The sequence below is a fragment of the Limulus polyphemus genome, unplaced genomic scaffold, assembly GCF_000517525.1.
Source record: "Limulus polyphemus unplaced genomic scaffold, Limulus_polyphemus-2.1.2 Scaffold1085, whole genome shotgun sequence".
Taxonomy (NCBI): Eukaryota; Metazoa; Arthropoda; class Merostomata; order Xiphosura; family Limulidae; genus Limulus; species Limulus polyphemus.
In genome coordinates, this window is record NW_013666695.1 from 80,547 (window position 1) to 100,248 (window position 19,702).

General features: G+C 31.7%; 1 protein-coding gene across 1 annotated transcript in view; it reads right to left on the reverse strand.

Annotated features, from left to right (window-relative positions):
- Positions 1–19,702, reverse strand: part of LOC106462056 (protein Jumonji-like) — a 115,339-nt gene that overhangs the window by 17,383 nt on the left and 78,254 nt on the right. Inside the window, exons 13-17 of the mRNA XM_022389179.1 lie at positions 17,110–17,180; positions 15,765–15,879; positions 15,106–15,214; positions 7,631–7,813; positions 1,876–2,000 (exon numbers count right to left, since the gene is read on the reverse strand). Of these exons, the coding sequence (XP_022244887.1) occupies positions 1,876–2,000; positions 7,631–7,813; positions 15,106–15,214; positions 15,765–15,879; positions 17,110–17,180 (603 nt within the window). The remainder of the gene's footprint in view (positions 1–1,875; positions 2,001–7,630; positions 7,814–15,105; positions 15,215–15,764; positions 15,880–17,109; positions 17,181–19,702) is intronic.

The window sequence follows — 19,702 nt, forward strand, 5'->3', positions numbered from 1 at the left end:
ATAACATGCAAAAAACAGACAATATCCCATAACTCTCAATTTTTTTCTCGCTTTCTAACTATGCGACAAGATCCCTTACAAATTCATCCAAGCTAGCTGTTAACTTTCCCACTGGAACGAAGCTTGTACTGTGAGTGAAATTGACGATATTCTGTTCAGAACACAACGTTATACAATACATCATTTGATAGATGAAAATCTTGACTTTCTATTGGTTATAGGTAATATATAATGAAACGTAAGAGAGAGAAAATTGTGAAAGAGAGGATGTGACAGGTGGGTGTGGCAGAAGGGGTCTGATTTTCTATTTGATAGCTCTGTAACCATACAAAATTTAAGGCTATTAAAATTATGGTTTGTTTGAGCATTAACAATTTTATAGGGTATTTTATGTTAAATTTTGTACTTTTTCGAAGGTGATGGATAAAATAGAGATGATGACATGCTAAGAGAAAATGTGTCATGTGGGTCACACTAGTGTAAATTCATGATTCTTTAAAATATTGCCTTGTAGAATTAAGAACTTAAAACTTGTATACTATTAAAATATGGATCATTAGCTAAGATTTTATGCTATTCTAATTGGTATAACATAAACAAAGAGTAGTTTAATAACAGTTTGAATGTAAGACACTAAAACCTTGTGTCATGTGCAGTAAAGTGTACCCAGGGCAATAGGGTTAATAGAAGAGTTTTTTTTTAAGAGGTTCAAGTTACAGAAGGAGGACAATGCTGCATTTTTAAATTCAGTTTTGATAAGACATTCTATATTTGGTACACTATCTTTGTTAAAACTAGGAAAGGATTTAAGAGTTTTGTAGATACATTCAAATGGAAAAAAGTAATTTTAGAAACTACGTTTATGGGTAAGTAGACTAAAATCAAAACCTTTAGATACAGCATTTTTACACTGTTCACTTAAGGTTAGAATACTAAAATGAAAAATAACATTATCAGTATTTATGCCACTAGATTTTCTCACTGGAATTAGTTTTTTAAGCTTAACATTCTGATTGTGTTCAAATCTGGCACTGGTTTTCAGGTTCAGATTTTCAATCAGATTGTTGGGATAATGACATTTGATCCACAAAATCAACTCCTCCCTGTTGTTATTAATTTAATCACTTCCAGATTCTCAGTGTTTTTATTTGATAATTATTATTATTTTAAAGATGCAGTGTTTATACTTATAGTTAAGCATTTCTTTATAACGTTTTCTCTCAAAAATGTTATTTATTAAACGTGTATGCCCCGCATTTTGTAGTTAGAATATTATAAACTAACTTTTTTGAGGTTTTATCGCTGATGATGGAATATAAAGAAATTCTGAAACATTTATAATTAAAGATGATTGTTTTTTGGTATTACAGTGTATGCCCCACATTTTGTAGTTAGAATATTATAAACTAACTTTTTTGAGGTTTTATCGCTGATGATGGAATATAAAGAAATTCTGAAACATTTATAATTAAAGATGATTGTTTTTTAGTACTACAGTGTTTTTCATATTTATTTTGAAAAACTATTTTCTAAGCATGAATAAAAGCTGTATTCTAATCATGTGTAAAAGGTGTAATCACGTCATGTGAAAATATTATATTCCATTCATTGGTAGAAATTGTACTATATTCATCTGCAAAAGCTATAACTCTGATATGTATGGTCATAAATGATAAAAATTGTCATAAACATCTGTTAGTTTCCTCAAACACACTTGAACAAAACTAGATAATACAATCAAATTTAAATAACTATCCTGTTATGTTTATATATTAGAATTAAATTGTTTGGAAACAGAGTCAATTCTGAAACAATTTTACTTGCTTAAAACAATTTTTGACATGCAAATCATCAACTTAATCTTCTGAATATTACCTGATATGATCAATCATTGGCAAGATTTTCTGTAGAGTTTCAACTTGTGTGCGTCCATCATTTGCAATACAACAGAGAAGTCTCTCAAGAGAAAAGGCTGGAGGTTCACAACTGTTCCTAATGTCCTTAAACAATACCAAGGAAATAATGTAAAATGATAATATTGAAGGTTTGCAACTATTTCTAATGACTTTTATCAATACATTAGAGAGTTATAGAAAATAAAGTAAAATGAAAACGTTGAAGGATTGCAAATGGATGACTATTGTTCTGCAGAAAACAAAGAAAACCACAATTCCATAATAAAACAATTTGATGAATTGTCAGAAAAGCTTAAAACAACAAAAGAATACTGGGTGATGTATATTAATTAATTTATTAATTATTTTGCACTAACTCATATTACATGGTTTAAAATTGAAAAATAAAATAAATTTCCAGGAATTTTGCACAACCAAAGTGTCATTTTTAAGACCTAATTTACCAGATTTAACAGATCATTGACTCCAAAAAAATGAAGTAACATGTTTTATTATATTTTACAACCCCAACATTATTACAAAAGCACATGCAATGAAATGCATGTAAAAAAAACAACAGCATTCCCTTTATGCATACTTTGCATTATGCACAGTAAATATTTGACAACTTTTTAAATACCTAAAAACCACTTATTCAAGAAGAAGGAGAAAAAAAAAAAAAGAACTATGCGACAATCTGCTACAAGAAATTCAAAATGGTTGTGAGTTAGCAAACAAAACACCAATGAATTCGTCACTTACAATCCCCTATGTACAATTCCAATATTCTCTACTTTAGTTGAATAACAAGTGATTATGCCTTTAGTCTTTCTCTCAAATATTGAGCTTTGGCTAGCACTAAAAATTCCTCTAGTGTGTTAGTAAGCCCGAAAAACATTACATACATCATGACACCATGCCAGCCAAGCCAAGAAAGCAAAGATCACACTCACATTACTATTATCATATTGTTACTCAAATCTTACTTTAATAATTATTAAGAATATTTCTAGCCTAAGATCTTCATCATTTATTGCTTAAAATTCATTAATAAAAAAAGGAAATGTAAATTCAAATGGCAATAATATAAAAGAATGAATCTCATAAACCTAACAGTAATGCATGAAATAATCTACATTAAAGACAAACCATAAGCTTATACCTGATTAAATGGCCCATTATTTAAAACAATAATCAATCTAGGCCAGGAATGTTTTAAGTGAGCTTTTGGACTCCTTTACTAAATATTTCTAGGACAATTTTCTGATTTTAAGGGACAATCAAAACTGTAAATACAGTATTGTTACGTGTTTTATTGATAATATTTTGTCTCTATGTTTTTATTAGTTTATGTTTCTTTCAGATCTAAAATGAATAACATTCTTACAAACTGGTTCATGATTTTACTTGAAATCGTTACATCCTATGATGATTGATATGTATGACATCACCTTATTCAGATCAATTGTTGTTTCAAATACCATTTAAATACAGGTATGTGTTATCATATGAGAACTTACAGGCTGAATACCATATTCAAATGTAAAGGTTTTATTAGCCCACAAGATTTCCATTTCTTTGAAAGATTTTTTCTTAAGTGGAATTGAGCAGTAAACTGGAAAAGTTAAAAAATAATGGAATGCAATTTTGTGCAGAAACCACAACATATACAACATTGATAAAATAGGCAACAGTATGAGAATGATCTCAATAGTAATATGTGTGTGTGAATCTTTGCTTTGTTGGATTGATTGGCATGGTGACATGTCATGATGTATGTTCAGTAGCCAATCAGGTACAAGTTAACTTGTTGCCTATTAACAAATAAATCATATGTTCAATAAACATTATTCTGTTTTGGTTTTTAATTGTTCTAATGATAGAATTAGAATAATTCTGAAATGCCCATGTTCATATCAAAAATTTTATGATGTTAACATTTTCCAACACTGAAAATGTATTTCAGATAGATACTCACTACATCTCACATATAGCCTTCCTGATTCAGCACTGCCCTCTATATGCAAACTTTTTTTGCTCACCACTAGCCTTGAGGCTCCCACATAATCAAATTTCCACTTGATATTGCTACATCAACAGAAATGCAACACATTTTCCATGCGCAGTTGACTCCCTCTTCACTAATTGTTCAACCATCACTTTGAGATTAGGCAATAAAATAAGATGCACTAGAAGTGGGGCAGAAGGGTGGGAATGTGAGAGGAGGAGATTATCTATAGAAATACATTTTCAGTGTTGGAAAATGTTAACTTCCAATACAACACACAACCTCCTCTCACATATAGCTGAAGTTGTGGAGGGACCAGTGCAAAACTATACCTAGATGAGACCCCTTCAGGAAGCACCTGAATGAGACTTATGAAGTGAAACACCCTATACCTTGGAAAAGTATAAGGGCATGCTCGTAGGAGATGGCATCTCATGTGTATGAGGGTGCAATCTTTGGTAGGCATTAAGGGAAGAGAGTGTCAGAGTTATGGAATGAAGATATAAGCAAATTCCAACACCAGCCAAAGACTTCCAAAAGTGTCCTATGTGTAGTGTGGCTAGGGTGCATTTGACCATAGAGGGTGGGTCAAATTCAGTTCAAAACCAGATGGCACTGGGAATTCAGCTTCCAAGTGACAGTAAGAGAAGGGTCCCTACCATCTTTGCCCCAAGCTCAGTGAAACAGAATGGGAATGTAACATCCAAACTGCAACTGAGTTGGGACTTTTGTTGAGTAGTCTTGTGACAAACCAACATCTAACAACTGGGGGAACCTGATATCCAGGTAACAGTAAGATGGGGGAAGGCCAGCCAAATGTGTGAACTGTACTATAAAGACAGAAACAGCACCACCTTACTCTCTACTGAGTGTAATTTGTCACACTTAGGAGGCAGCCTCCATAGTAAATCACCCCAGCAGCTAGGAACTGGTGCGTAGAAGGACTCTCTTGCTCCACTTGAAGAAACAAGGAGGTGAGTCTGAAGGAACACATCACCGTAAGACAGTGTAACAGGTGACCACATTAACCTTATTTTGAAAAGCAGGCCAGCACTAAGTGTTAAAATAGGCATGAAGGATGGGCAGAAATCCCCTGCCTGCTTTATTCATGATAGACCATGAGTAAGTACATAATGGATTGGGCCTTGTTTAAGACATTGAGCACCATGAGAATTCTCATGAGTGAGCAATATATATCAGGCCAGGATGGCCCTACAATTTGTAGATTTTGTTTCAGCATACCCTGGCAGGCAATACTTGCCACTAAGCAGAATCCTATAAGGTACAAGAGGGCCCTGTAAAAACAAGATAAAAAAACAAACAAACGTAACTAGTCGGGGATGGTATGAGGTGCAGAGAAGAGTGACTGGAGGTAGTCTATAGCCTGTCAAAGAAGAAATGGCTAAATGATGTAAACAGTATGTGACAATGGTGTAAGGTGTTGTCTACATGAAAGTCTGAATGGTCTCCTCCAATGGATAATTGAATTGAGCAGCCAAAGAGCGAGTAAGGTGACAAATTTAATGACAGGACACCTGGAAGCACTGACATACATTCCCATCTAATGAAGAATACCCCAAATTGATGAGCCAACAGAAACATCAAGTGAGGGTAAAAAGAACAAAGATTGTAAGTGGACAAAGGATTTCATGGAATGAAGAGACAACATCAGGAATCACTGAAAGGAGAAGTGCAGACCAAAAAACAAACAAACCACATGGATAGGACAAAGGAGGCAATCAGAATCCATACGAGAATAAAGATGAGAAATGGAAAGGAGAAATACAGGTGTGAACACACCATCACCATCCCATGCTGCTGATGGTGGATTACTTTAGAAAGAAAGTTAATGGTGGAAAGATAATGCAACAGGGTAACGAGGGTAAGACAAATACATGAAAATAGGGCTTGAGAAAGTCAAACAAAAGATCTAAACCTTAAGCCTGAAGAAGAGACTTCAGAGTTTGGGAGTACAAAAAGAGGAATTCAACCCAATGATAAGCCAAGGCATATATGTCAACCAGGTGAGAAGGATGAGACATGCCAGCATCAGAGCAAAGTTGAGATAAAAATTGCTTAGTATAACTGAAATATCTGGAGAGGGAAGAAAATCAATAACCAGTAGAAGGGGATGAATGTAGAAGTGAAGGAGAAGAACCATCCAAAGCAGGAGAGAGATAAGGAATGTAACCATGTCCAGAAAAGGTGAAGAAGGCCTACATAGATCCAAGACAATACTGATAGAAGAGTTAACAAAAGTAGGTGGTGGGAAAAGACTGTCAAAATCCTCATCATCAAGAATGGGATTCAAATAAGCACGTATATCTGTATCAAATTCATAAGGAGATTGAGATGTATGAAAGACTATCTTCTATCACATAATAACCATCACTATCCCAACAGACAAAGAGGAACCTGACACCACTGAACAATACCTTGTTGTCCCACAACAAAGATAGTGGAATTTAACATCACTTGTGAATTTATAATGTGGAAATAAAAGGCCACAAAACCAGCAGGTGCAAAAAATTTGAAAGCTAAAATCCAAATTTAATCTTTCCACAATAGTGGGTGTTTGTTGTAGATACTACAACAACAAACACTAATATTAAAAAACTCACAAGCATCTTTATACATGAGTGCCCAATAAAGTAGTGATGACTGAACAATTAGTATAGATGAAGTCAGCTGCCCTAGAAGGCTGTGTCTCACTTCTATTTGTGGAGGGTTGTGGCATGCTCATTTGCATGCAACAATATTTTTGGCAACATTAGTTTAGATGGGACTAGAGGCTAGTGGTGACTGAAAAACGTTCACATATGGAGAGCAGCATTGAATTAGGAAAGCTACGTGTAAGCAGAGGTTACAGGTTACGTATCTTAATGGAATTTAAATTTCTAACAAATGAGTCATCAACTTATTTTATACTAACAATATCATTCCAATAATGTGACACCTGTTCACTTGTACACAAAATTACATAGTTCAAAACCTGTTAGTGATCAATGCTGCTAAGTCAGCATATTTCCCATTTTATGAGTATTACTTTCTTGATAATTTTTTGTGAAACTGATGTAAACACAATGGTATGGCTTATCAACAATAAAAATGGGGAATGTGAGAGTGATGGAATTAGACTTTATCAGGATTTTTTGAAAAAAAACTTTTGATTTTCCAGGATTTTCAGTACTGAATTTAAAAAAAAAAAAATTCCATGATTCCAGAATTTTCATATCCTCTGAGAACCAGATATACAGATGAGTTGATGGACTGAATTCACAAAGTTCTAACAAACTGCCATCATGAAGAAAAAATACTGAGGCAGAGACTTAGGAAATTTTAACCAATAATATAAACAGTTCTACACCACAATGCAAGCTTTCGGTTCAAAATCTGGAGAGCTATCATAATAGTTCTTGTATAACACACTATTACTCAAATAACTAAAAAAGTTAGATTGTCTCAAATATTCACTTGCAAAAATTAAGTAGCATTATTAAAGTATAAAAATACATTTTACTAAACCAGATTATATTTCTGTACAAGTTTCAAAATAAAAACTTAATTCATTAGGTATTTTAAAAAGTAAAATTATGCTTAATTGCTCAAATAATAAGTTAGCAAATTGATAATACAAAACTTACAAATATATAAAATAGATCTATACAACTAAAATTCTTGAAAACAAATGTAACATAGTGTTTATTTAAAGAGAAAGTCTAAATACCATGAAGGCTCTCTCAGCTAGATCCAACCAGTCAAGAGTAGCAAAATAAACAGATTCAGATACACAATAGCCACAGCAAATAGTGGATGTGAAAACCCCAGGAAAAATCACAATAAACTGGCCACTATCTTGAACAGTTCGACTCAGAGGAGCACCATGTTCAACCAACAAGTCTGGAGGAATCTATAAAAAAAAATATTGTGCATATATGAAACACAAAAATATAAATGTTAATTACAGTAAAGTGAAGTAGATATTCCACATACACTTAATAGATCTCATAAGAGTGTACAAATACACAATTATAAGCATTGCTGTAACACATCATGAGAATGAAAGAGAATTAAGAAATGGAAGGTAGATATTACCATCAGATAAAGGTAGTTACTAGTATTTGCTTACTGATTAATCAACTGTTCCATTAATCAATTAGTACAGTGTTCCTCAAACCAAGCACAAAATGAAATGTTGGTGGCAGATGCGTGCCAGTTGCCTTCCCTCTAATCAGCACTTCATGAAACAGCAAAATAAAAAAAACAATTGGTGGCAAGTGCTGCCAACCAGTTGTCTTCCCTCTAGTCAGCAGTTCAAGATTAGTGAAAGTGGCAGATAGCCTCAGTAGCTTTGCCATAACAAAGACAAGCAAGTTTGGTGGCAACAGAAATCAAACCCAAGGCCCTCAAATCAACAAAGCTGAAGAAATTTGAAGTAAAAAAAAATAAATTATAAGGCTAAAATTGGGCAGAGCAATTTTGTAGTTTTGTTTTTAAGAATAAATAAACATAACAGCAATATTTGATTATTTGGATAGTTGGAATGATCAAAAACCATAATAGTCTGAAACCATAATTTCCATTACTTGATTGTTGGAATAGTCAGAAACAGAGATATCTGGAAACATTCATTTTTATTAGGATTAGTTGATTAATTCACATGACACTAATAGATGTAATTGATGTTCATAGGTAATCATTTAAATTGCCCAACTATAATTATTATCATTTGTGATGCCGTACTGACATAAAAATAAACCTAAAACTATATTTTATTAGACAATACTAACACAAAAATTAATCTACCCACTATTGCAAAACTTCTTAACAGTGTACTAACATAAACAAGTAAATCTACTAACTATTATTACATTATGTGAGTGTGTACTAAAACTTACAAGTAATCCTAAACACTATTACTGTACTTCCTAACTATGCACTAACACATTAGGAATTAGAATAGAAAAAGCCATAAACCAAAAACCAGAGTGGAGTCATTATGTTTAGTGAAGTATTTGGATGAAAGTAAACAGCAGCAAGTTTTCAGAATATATCAAAATCTGTGAAACTTTTACAATTGCATCAATCAATAAAACTTGTTTCAAAATGTAACCCTCAAAGACTATACATTTGAAATCAAATCAGATAAATCCTGCTCAGTTTGAAAGTTTGCTCCCTTCCTTTAAAAAAAACAAGCAAAAAAGACTGTTCTCTTCATTCAGTTCTTGTTGAATTTACTTGTAACAACTGTCATTATATATATATATATATATACACATTTTTTTATTTTTTTCAAAACCTTTGTCATGATTTTGCAACCTCAAGACAACTGCCAAAAACTTGTTACAGTAGTAAAGATAAATTATTACAAACAAAATAAAATAAGTTCTTTTTAATAACATATTGTAAACCATTACAATTGCACCAACTGATCAGTACATTTTTTCAGAAATATAAAAAAAAATTTCGTGTTTCTTTCAAATTTTTCATGCCCTTGGTAACAAACTGTAATTAATTTCACAACAGATACTCCTCCTCACATCTAAAATTTTCTCCATGGTCTTTGTCATATATATATAAATACTTTTGACAGAGAATCCTCAGATCTATAAAAAAAGTCATCCCTGAACACATGCAAATAAAATAAACTGTATTTAGAAAAGGGTATTAACACATATATGCAAACATACACAATATTACTACATTTCATCAGGACACTAAATTAATGCTGGCAAACTACCAAATTGTTGATTGGTGTTGCATATTTGTTCACAAAACTTAGATGATTTTAGAAAAAATTTTTACAACACATTTCAAAAAAAGATATTCACAAATTTTTACAGTGAAGTATCCATACACCCATTATATGTATTTCAGTCATTTGTATTGCAATATTCTGAGTCAGAAGGTTACTATAACTTGATTAACAAAATTCAGTGTTTAACTTATTGGTGACATCAGTTCTGCAATCTCCACTTAAGCTGCATGGCATACTTATGGTAAGTAACAGGATGTGGGGTAGTGAGACCACAGCTCATCTGATTGACTGCCAAGGGAATTAGTACATAGACCAGCCAGTTAAGACTAACATCACCTGACCTCTGCAGTGAAGTTTTGCTGGCAGTATGGTTAGAAATACTGTGTTCAAGTGGTTGCTTAATGAAGTAATAATTAAATAGAACTCATTTAAACTCATGCAGTTTGTTTTTCCTCATTCTTCTTACTTTGACCATTATCAGCACAAATGTTAGACCTAGTGACATTTTGGTGCTTAAACCATAGCTTTTAACAATAAAATACTTCTTTAGAATAGGGTGGGCTTCAAGCCTCGTGTATTCTTTTTTTGTTGTTGTTGATGCCCAAATTCTTCTCTCTAAAAATGTTGAGTTGGTAGGTACCTCCACCTTTTTCTTCTTCTTTAAGTACTGTTCATAGTTTCTTTTAGAAAACATGAACACAATCAAAACTCACAACAAGGGCAGAAAGGAAGAAAAGCTTAATACAGCTACACATGTATAAATTTTAATGCACCAAAACTGTGACCTGTGTAGAGAAGGAAGGGAAAATATTACAACTATAAAAAGTATTTAAAATATTTATTTGTATACATATGCTATTATATTATAACACATTTTCTTATATTTGCATATAATTCTAGATAACATCATGGAGTCAGAATAGGGGTCTGTAGCTTGAGTAAATAATGTCTATAGTACCTCCAGTCTTTTATGCTTACCTTGTTTACTGTCTCTATTTTTCAGGTTTTTAAATTCCCAATTTTTTATCTATCTTGTGTCTCAAATCTTAAGTTTGTTTGTTTACCTTTTTTGTGGCTGCATTTTCACTTTAATCTAGCTATCTTGTTTCTATATTTTTTTATGATCCATATTTCCCTTTGAAAATGAACAACTTTTAATAATATTTTCATAATTCTATAAATTAGACTCAGGTTATCACACAGACTATTAATCAAGACAACAAGTGACATCCAATCACCACAACCTAACCATAGACACTGAAAATGTTTTGCTACCAGCTTCTTTGGGACTCTCCATTCTTTTAGCACTTTGTCTAACAAGTATTTTCTGAAGTTACAAACTCTACCTGAAATGTTCAAAGATCTGATTGTCTTCTTTCATCTCATTATTCTTATTAAATGTGTCATACCGTGTGTATCACCAAAACCACAAGTCTTAACAGTTTCACCATTAAATAACTATTATATTCCAAACTCGTTATACTAGAGTGTATCAAATTGCATTTCATCAGTTCAGCAGCTAATCTATCATAATTCACAATTATAATTCTTTGCTGTAAACTTTGCAGGCAGCTCAGTCACAAGTTAAACCCTCTCACTATGGGCAGGTCAAAGCATGCATGTCACGACTTTTTAGAGAGTTACATTCAAAATATACTAAACTACTTTACTATCAAGGTACACAAATAAACTTGACATCAAAACACAGTTAATAAATCGAATTTTAATATCATAGAAGTTTTAAGTTCTTACTTTTATAATGAAATATTTAAAAACATCCTCAAATCTCACTCAAGTATGAGAATTGTAACATACATTTTCTAGGTATCCCCTCTTCTCTAATATATTTACCACCCTTCCCAGAAGTATAGAATTTAAAATAAATTACTCATTATAATATAGTTATTACTCAGGCAAAGCAAAATTTTTTGTAGCCTTTAATCTTATTTGTTTACAGAGCCATAAACTATAAAATCAGACCCCTCTTGCCACACAAAATCCTGTCACAACCTCTCTTTCAGAAATTGCCAATATTTTTCTCTAATGATTAATACTGTTATGTATAACCAATAGAAAGTCAAAGTTTTAATCCATCAAATGACATATTAGATTATGTTATTTTCCATAGAGAATCATCCATTTTGCTTCCACTTCCACCTTTATTCCCACAAGAAACATATCAACAAGCTTAGCTGAATTTTAAACAGCTCTTAAAACTAAGTTAGAAAGCCAGAACAATTATGATGGTTATAGAATATTGTCTGCTTTTTATGCGTTATTATTTTGTGTTCTTAGGTGCATTATTTAATTAAATAACTAACATATTAACATAAAAACAACTGAAGTCTCCATGTGGACAAAGCAGCCAATAATAGTACAAGCAGTCACATTTACCTATGGACAACTTGCTACCTATTTCAAAATAACCATTTTTGGATTATAGTGTAAAATGAGCTCTTTCTAATTACTATAAACAAATACATGTTGAAAGTACATGTAACTTCTAAAGCTCAACATTAAATTATAGAAGGTGGGCATGGCACCTGTTAGGGGTTGACAAAATTTATTTCTTGTTTCAACTGCATTCAGTGAAAGTACTTTGAACCATATGTGTCAAAAGAGCAAGGAAGCTAAATTCTCGTCTAGACTTAGATCTACGTGACTATCACCTTATGTTCCAAGCTATATTTTGCCAAATTTTGTGCATAAGGTAAGCAAACCTGTGAGATTTCATTATTGTTTCAATGTTTCTTTTGAAATAAAGGAATAAAAAACTAAAATTAAATAAAACATCAAAATATAATGTACTTGTACTTGATAGTAATATCATCATTAAAATAAATGGATAGGAAAGTGGTTTAATTCAATTTTGAATGTAACTTAGTGACATGCACGGAAAGGAGTTAAAAATGGTGTCATTGTCATGGGGTCAATGGATTCTTTAGGAACAGATTGTTGTCTTTCCTACCTGTTATTTTTTCTCTGAAATCTATCATTTCACCAAAATCTGTCACTGGACATTATTACATCTACTTGAACTTGTTTGCTACTGCTTTTCAGTCTTGTCACTTGATACACCCTGAAATCATTTATCATTTCACCAAAATCTGTCACTGGACATTCTTTCATTGCAACTGTTAGGGCTGTATTGATTTGGTTTATGTTTTATGCTAAAGGGACTTTGTCATACAATGGGTCATTAGATGGAATATTACATCTACTTGAACTAGTTTGCTACTGCTTATCAGTCTTGTCACTTGATACACCATGAAATTTCGTTTTTTGCTCCATCATATAACAACCTCACTTTCTTGTTTTGCAGCACATTAGTTTTGTGTAAATATTCTACTCCATTTGTTTAAGCTAAAAAATTTCCTTGCAAACTTTGACTACTAATCATACAATGTCTTGTTTCACATTTGATTTTGGGAATATGTTGATAGCATATTTTACACTATAATTTCTTTCGTTCATTCTTATTATCATTCAATTCATATAAAGAAAAGTTTATAACCCTATGACTATCAGCTGCTAATCTTTTAGTGGGTAACATTGCCCTTGTCATATTTCATTCCAAAAATAAAACTAGTGGATAAAATTGTTTAAAATTGAATAAGAATGTTCCTAAAAGTATGTAATTTCAGAAAAATATTATATTTTGATTTCTTCTACTTTTTTAATAAAAATGTTATTTAATATAGTTATTTGCACTCAGACTCTGAGTAGTTCATCTGCAAAGTGATTTTCATGTTAAGTATCAAAATTCTAATATTTACCTTATAGTTTCATATTTCACTTGCATAATCTTTAAAACCTCCTAAATAAATATCAGATTTTTTAAGGTAAATGTTCATATTTTATGTGCCATTTTCTCTACAACATCACTATCTCCAGCTATTATTATCAATGTACAGTGCAATGAAATGTTTAAAATTAAGAAACAGAAATATGTACATACCTTTTAAAACTTCATTGATTATTTTAATGACATCTTCAGTAACTAACATGCATAATTTCATGTCTTTATTTTTTTTACTTATAATTTATTTTTAATGTTTTATTTTCCTCTCCTGTTCTTTATCTTTGATTATTTATGTCAACACACATCAACAAGTGCTCGCGAGCAATGTTACATTAACTTCAGCTGTTAGGTTTAGCCCCTCCAGTGTAATATTTTTTGCATGTGTGTCTCAAAGCCGTTTTAGTGATACAAGTATAGAATTATTTAAAAAATAATTAAACCTTTCAAATATAAATCTTAAAACAGAAATAATACATGATTAACTAAAATATAAAAGTAAAACCAAAATGCAATCTAACTGTCTATCAAACTAATTCCTATAAGACAAGAAAAAAATTGCAAAGCACTACAGACACTACTCTCAACAATGAACTTAGCCTCATTATAATGGTGCTGAACGTCAATCTGTAGTATATGTGTCGTGAAAGGATAAACGACCTTGAAGGACCAAAATATTGTCTTTCTATTGGTTATAAGCATGCCATTCAACTTAAAACACTCACTAAGCAACCCAGCTTCTACTTTACAAGTGATTATGGCATAGCCTGAACTCAGGAATGTCTATAATGATTTTCTTTCAAAATCAGTTCTAGGAATTGGTATCAAGTTACTGGTAAACAAACTGTATGTACATGTTTTCAGCAAGAAAGACATTTTTATCTGTAGTCATTTCTTGTACAACAAATTCTAAAAGTTCAGTTGCTTTAGCCACTTGTACTTCAAGTGAGAGCAAACATGAACTTATTAATTATTGTTTTACAGTTTCTTTTGAAATAAAGGAATAAAAACTTAAATAATGTAAGACTTCTAATCATAATGCACTTGGTAACACTAATTTCATTAAAATACATTGATAGTAAAGTGGTTTAATTAAATTTTGAATATAACTCATAACACTTTGTTACATGCACAAAAAGAGATTTAAAAATGGTACTGGGGTTACAGGGTTCAAGATAGGGCCTCTTTATGATTTCCTCTTAGAAAATCGTTTTACAGTAACAGCAGATAGTTTGTACATTTTTACACAGCAACATACAAGGCAGTGGTTGGCAGTGTTAAACAAAGTAAACTATAATGCACATTCAAAACAAAAACAATTCTTCTAATGTAATAAAATCATTTATTTGTTGCCTTAAGAACTACAGGCTTCAGCTTAATTACACACATTTTGAGTTTATTTTGAGTGAAATGCACATGGTAGTACAGTGTGATATGTCTATTTTATTAGTTTAAAAGTGAAAACCCAATTATGGCATTGCATAAAATACATAAACCAACAGTTTGGCAAATGGCTGATAAGAACCACTGTGATGTGAGCTAATGTATTTCATGAAGAAGAAGAAGAAAAAAAGGTTTCAGCAACCTTTACTTAACATAACCATATTACTCAACTTACATCAAGAACTGATTTTATGTAACTTACCATAGCAGTATCAGATGACAACCAAATAGGATTATTAGTACAGAATTCTGGCATAATTTTTTTCATGGCAGAACAAAAATTTTCTGTCTGATATGCAGGAATGCTGTACCTGAAGAATAAAAAAATATAGTACACAGGTTTTATATCAGATATTAAGATTAATATTAGCCAAGTTGAAAGCATACAGATAATTGTAAAATTAAAATCACAGGTAAAGGTACATATCTCAAAAAATTTTAAGAGGCTGTCAAGTAACAAAAAAAGATATAAGATTAACTTTTAGAGAATCATGGTAACACACAACCTCACATATAGAGAACAGTAGTACCATTACATTACAAATTCAACAAAAAAGCTATTTATAAGTGTAATTGAGTTACTTTTCTATCTGAAAAATGCTCATATCAAAATGGATTTAATACATTAGTTGTAGCTGTTTTCCATTGTAAATAGAATATGAAAATAAATTACAAACACTTAGTATCTTTGTACTCTTTATATATACTCTAAGTTTATTTTTTGATGATTTTTTTACAATTCAATGGTTGAGCTTTGCCCTTGACATGGGCTGTACCCATCAAAGAGTCAAAGAAGTTAAAATGTATAAATATAAACTAAGGGTAGATAAAAGGTATTATCTAAAAGAAGAGGCAACATACCAGATCTTGCTGGCACCAGTATGAAGATATTCCAACCATGGAAGACAATGTGGATCACGATACCAGCACCCAGTTGTAAATAACATTCCCACATGCAAAGTTGGAATTGTCACTCCTACATAATGAAAAAAGATTACACATTTAAACATATAATTTACTTTTATTACTAAACATCTCTGTGCACTTTAGGCAATTTTTTCTACAGTTTTCTTTAAAGTAGCTTTTTACCTAAAAATATGAGGGAAAATTCAAAATTTGGCAAACAAAAATTCTCATTGACAATCACTGCCGATGGTATTTATTGGGATTTGGTTCATATAACTACAATAATGTGCACATTATACCGCCATAAATCTTTCTATAAATTTTTGCGCTTCTGAAGTAATGATTTCCAGCATAAAACTTGTTTGATACTTCCCTGGGTAACATGAGAGTTTATATACAATCTTTCACCTCTTGTGTTAATAAAACCTTTGACTTATCATTCTAAGAAGCAGTGGCATGCACAAAGGAGTGGTTGAATGGGCTCAAGCCCCCTGCCATTATGTCAACAACTATCAAGAGATACACCTAATCTTGCACTTTCCTTGCTGCAAATTATCAGGTAGAAAAAACATTTCAACTTTAAAATCACTGAAACACGGGGACTTGTAGGTCTTTAACAGTAACAAAAAATAACTGTTATGTGCTAATAAGTCTTAATATGCAACAATTCACTGTCTAGTTTTAGATTTGAGAAGTGTTTATAAAACCAAATGAATAGGAATTAAAGAGTATTTGTTTACTTCTTTTCATTGTTTTACCCTAAGTGTAATAAGATCAACTCATAGTCCCCCTAATACTTGACCTTCTCCCCCAAAAAAGGCTTGCCTTACAATGTTTGAAAAGTTCCCTTTTTTGACAATGATCCACTGTCTTTTTATTAATGTTGCCTGCTGTTAAGAAGCAAATCTACTGTTTACAAAACAGAAGATTTACCCTAAATGTGCAATCTATGACAAGGACATCTGGAAGTACGACAGTCATATATATATATATATATATTAGTTACAAGGTATGTACATTCTCAGCTCATTTCAGGTTTCATAATGCAAGTTTTATTAACATCAATCGTATATCATCCTAACTTTAGTCAACAAAATATAATGTACATTAAATTCCTATACACCTACATTTATATTTTCTATATATCAAGGTATTTTTAACATGAAAATGAATGAAATAGGCTTTAGAAATTTATATCATAAAGTAACTGAAATATTAAAATAGGACACTAAAAAAATCACAGAACTGTTTTATTATCTGGTCAAGATTTTTTTTTTTCCCTAATGAGTTGAGTATTTACCAGAAACTGGACCCATACACTTCAAGATAGAACCTTGGCTGTTAGTCAGAATCTTCAAGTTCCAAGGATGTCTGAAATATAAACAAATATTAAGACAAGTATTCTTATGTTTAGGATATTCATGTCATACAAATATGGACAAAAATAACTAGATAAACCCTATTAATTATACCAATAATATTTGAAATTAATTTACTGCATATAAGTATCTGGACATAGAACAGATCAGTAATAGAGGGCATGACTGAAGAAGGAAGGCACTGAAAAGTTAAGCTCTTATTGAATTCTGAAAGTTAATTAATATCATTATTATAATTAGTAGTAATTTGGATTAAATAACACAATAATAACTAGATATAACAAGATTACAAATTAAAGTAAGACAGTCAAAGTTTAAAGTTAAGAGTTTAGTGGTGTAAATTATTACTACAATGTTAAAACAGGCTTAGTACATGTAACAGTACTTTAGGCTTAGGTATATTTCAACTTACTGGTAAATTGTAAAACAGGATAAATACATTGTCTTATTAAATAAGTAGAATTTAAAAACTAATTTATTGTCTCTTGGTGTTTTAAGAATTAGCTTGTTTACTTGAACTTAGATCCATTAGTTTAAATTCAGCTTATAGATATAGGTAGGTTATAATATAAATCAGGCTAAATACATTTTATTATTAACATTACATATATTGTTCTAATAAATTATTAAGTTCTGTATAATCAAAGATTAACTTTATCACTTTAGTGTGAAGACAAAGTAGTGATAAAAAATAATATAATTGGTTCATAAACATTAGGTTTATGAGTAACAGTGTTAACAATAGGTTACTGGTATCTGGTATCGAGTATTTTCAAGAGACAAGTATAAATACAATGGTTAAGACTAGTTTAGGAGTGTTCACAGTTTCTTAGGTGTAATGAGTGGGTTTTATTTGGGAACTTGTGACTAAAATGTACTTTTAAGGAAGCTAGTAATGAAGATGTGTAATTTTTATGTAGAGTTTGTAGGTTGGAGGCAATCATGATTAATGTAGATGCAATAGATAAATAGAAGTGTAGACTGTGTGAAATGGCAGCAGGATTTCAGGAGGAGCTCAAGCTTTTACATGAAGGGATACATCAGCTAACAGTGACTTTTAGGAAGTTAGAAAGAGTACTATTAGAGTAAAAAGTAGTGAATTTAGTTATAATGAGTCTATTCTGTTGAGCAACAAATTTCAGCCCTTGGCTTCTGCAAATGAGGAATTATTGGAGGGAAGGAAAACAAAAGAGTCAGAGAAGGATGTGGATAATAAGGAGGTTATAGTTATAGGTGATTCCCTGACACGTGGCATATGGATAGAATAGTCTGTGGGGTAAATAGGGAGAAAAGAATCAGATTATGCTACTCAGGGGCACAGGTGCAGGATATAACTGACAGAGTAGGAGATATAATAAAGGGGCTAGCAGAGATGTAGTTTTTGTGATGCATGTAGGGCTAGTGATGTAGGGAAAGGTAGGTCAGAGGAGCTAATTAATAAGTACAAGGGGTTGATAAAGATATTTAAAGAAAAAGGCCATAACTGAATTTTGTTAGGAATACTGCCTAGAATTAACTGTGGGGATGAAGTTATAAGTAGGTCACTAGGGCTAAATGCTAGGCTTAGGTTAGTATGTATGGATGAGCAGATTGGCTGGTTGACAAGAAATATCTGTTGTGAATTGGGCAGCTGAGTTATATGGAGACACTGATTAGATGTGGAAAACTTTTAAAGATGAATTTTTAACTATTCAAGGTAAACATATTGCAAATAAAAACCAGGTTGGCTCACAAAGAGTTTAAGAGATAAAATTGACTGGTATGACAGGAGACTCAGAAGATTATAGAAGATCAAGAACGTTGGTGAAACAGGAAATTAGAACATAAAAAAAATGTATGAGAAAAGGTTGGCTGAAAATGTAAAAATTAACAGTAAGGATTTATTTAAATACATTAAGGGAAAACAAAATGTTAGGATAGGGGTAAGACCTTTGAGGGATGATAAAGGAAGACTAGTATCTGATGATTATGAGATGGCTGGGTTATTAAATTTTGCTTTTTCTTCGGATTTTACTAACAAAGATTTAAGCAGTATTCCACATCTTGAACAGTTGATAAATTGAAATGAGATCAATTAATATGACTGCATTAATTCTGAGCTGGTTAAGAAAAATTGGGAAGTTTAAAAAATGATGAGGCTCCTGGGATAGATAATATTTCCCCCAAGGGTTTTGAAGGAGGTTAAAGATTGGATATGTGAGTCACTCACTACCATTTTTTGTCAGTACTTGAATAGAGGGCAGGTACCATATTAATTGAATAAGTGTAATTTGGATGGGAATAACCTTAACAGTGTTGTGAAAGAAAGGGATCTTGGTGTAATAGTCTATCAGACTCTAAAACCATCCAAACAGTGTGCTCTTGCTAGTGGTAGGGCAAATAGGATTTTAGGTTGTATCTACAGAAATATTGAATAAAAGTCTAAAGAGGTTATAATTTCATTGTACAGGTCACTGGTTAGGCCATATTTGGAATATTGTGTTCAGTCTTAAGCTCCTTACCTTAGGAAAGACA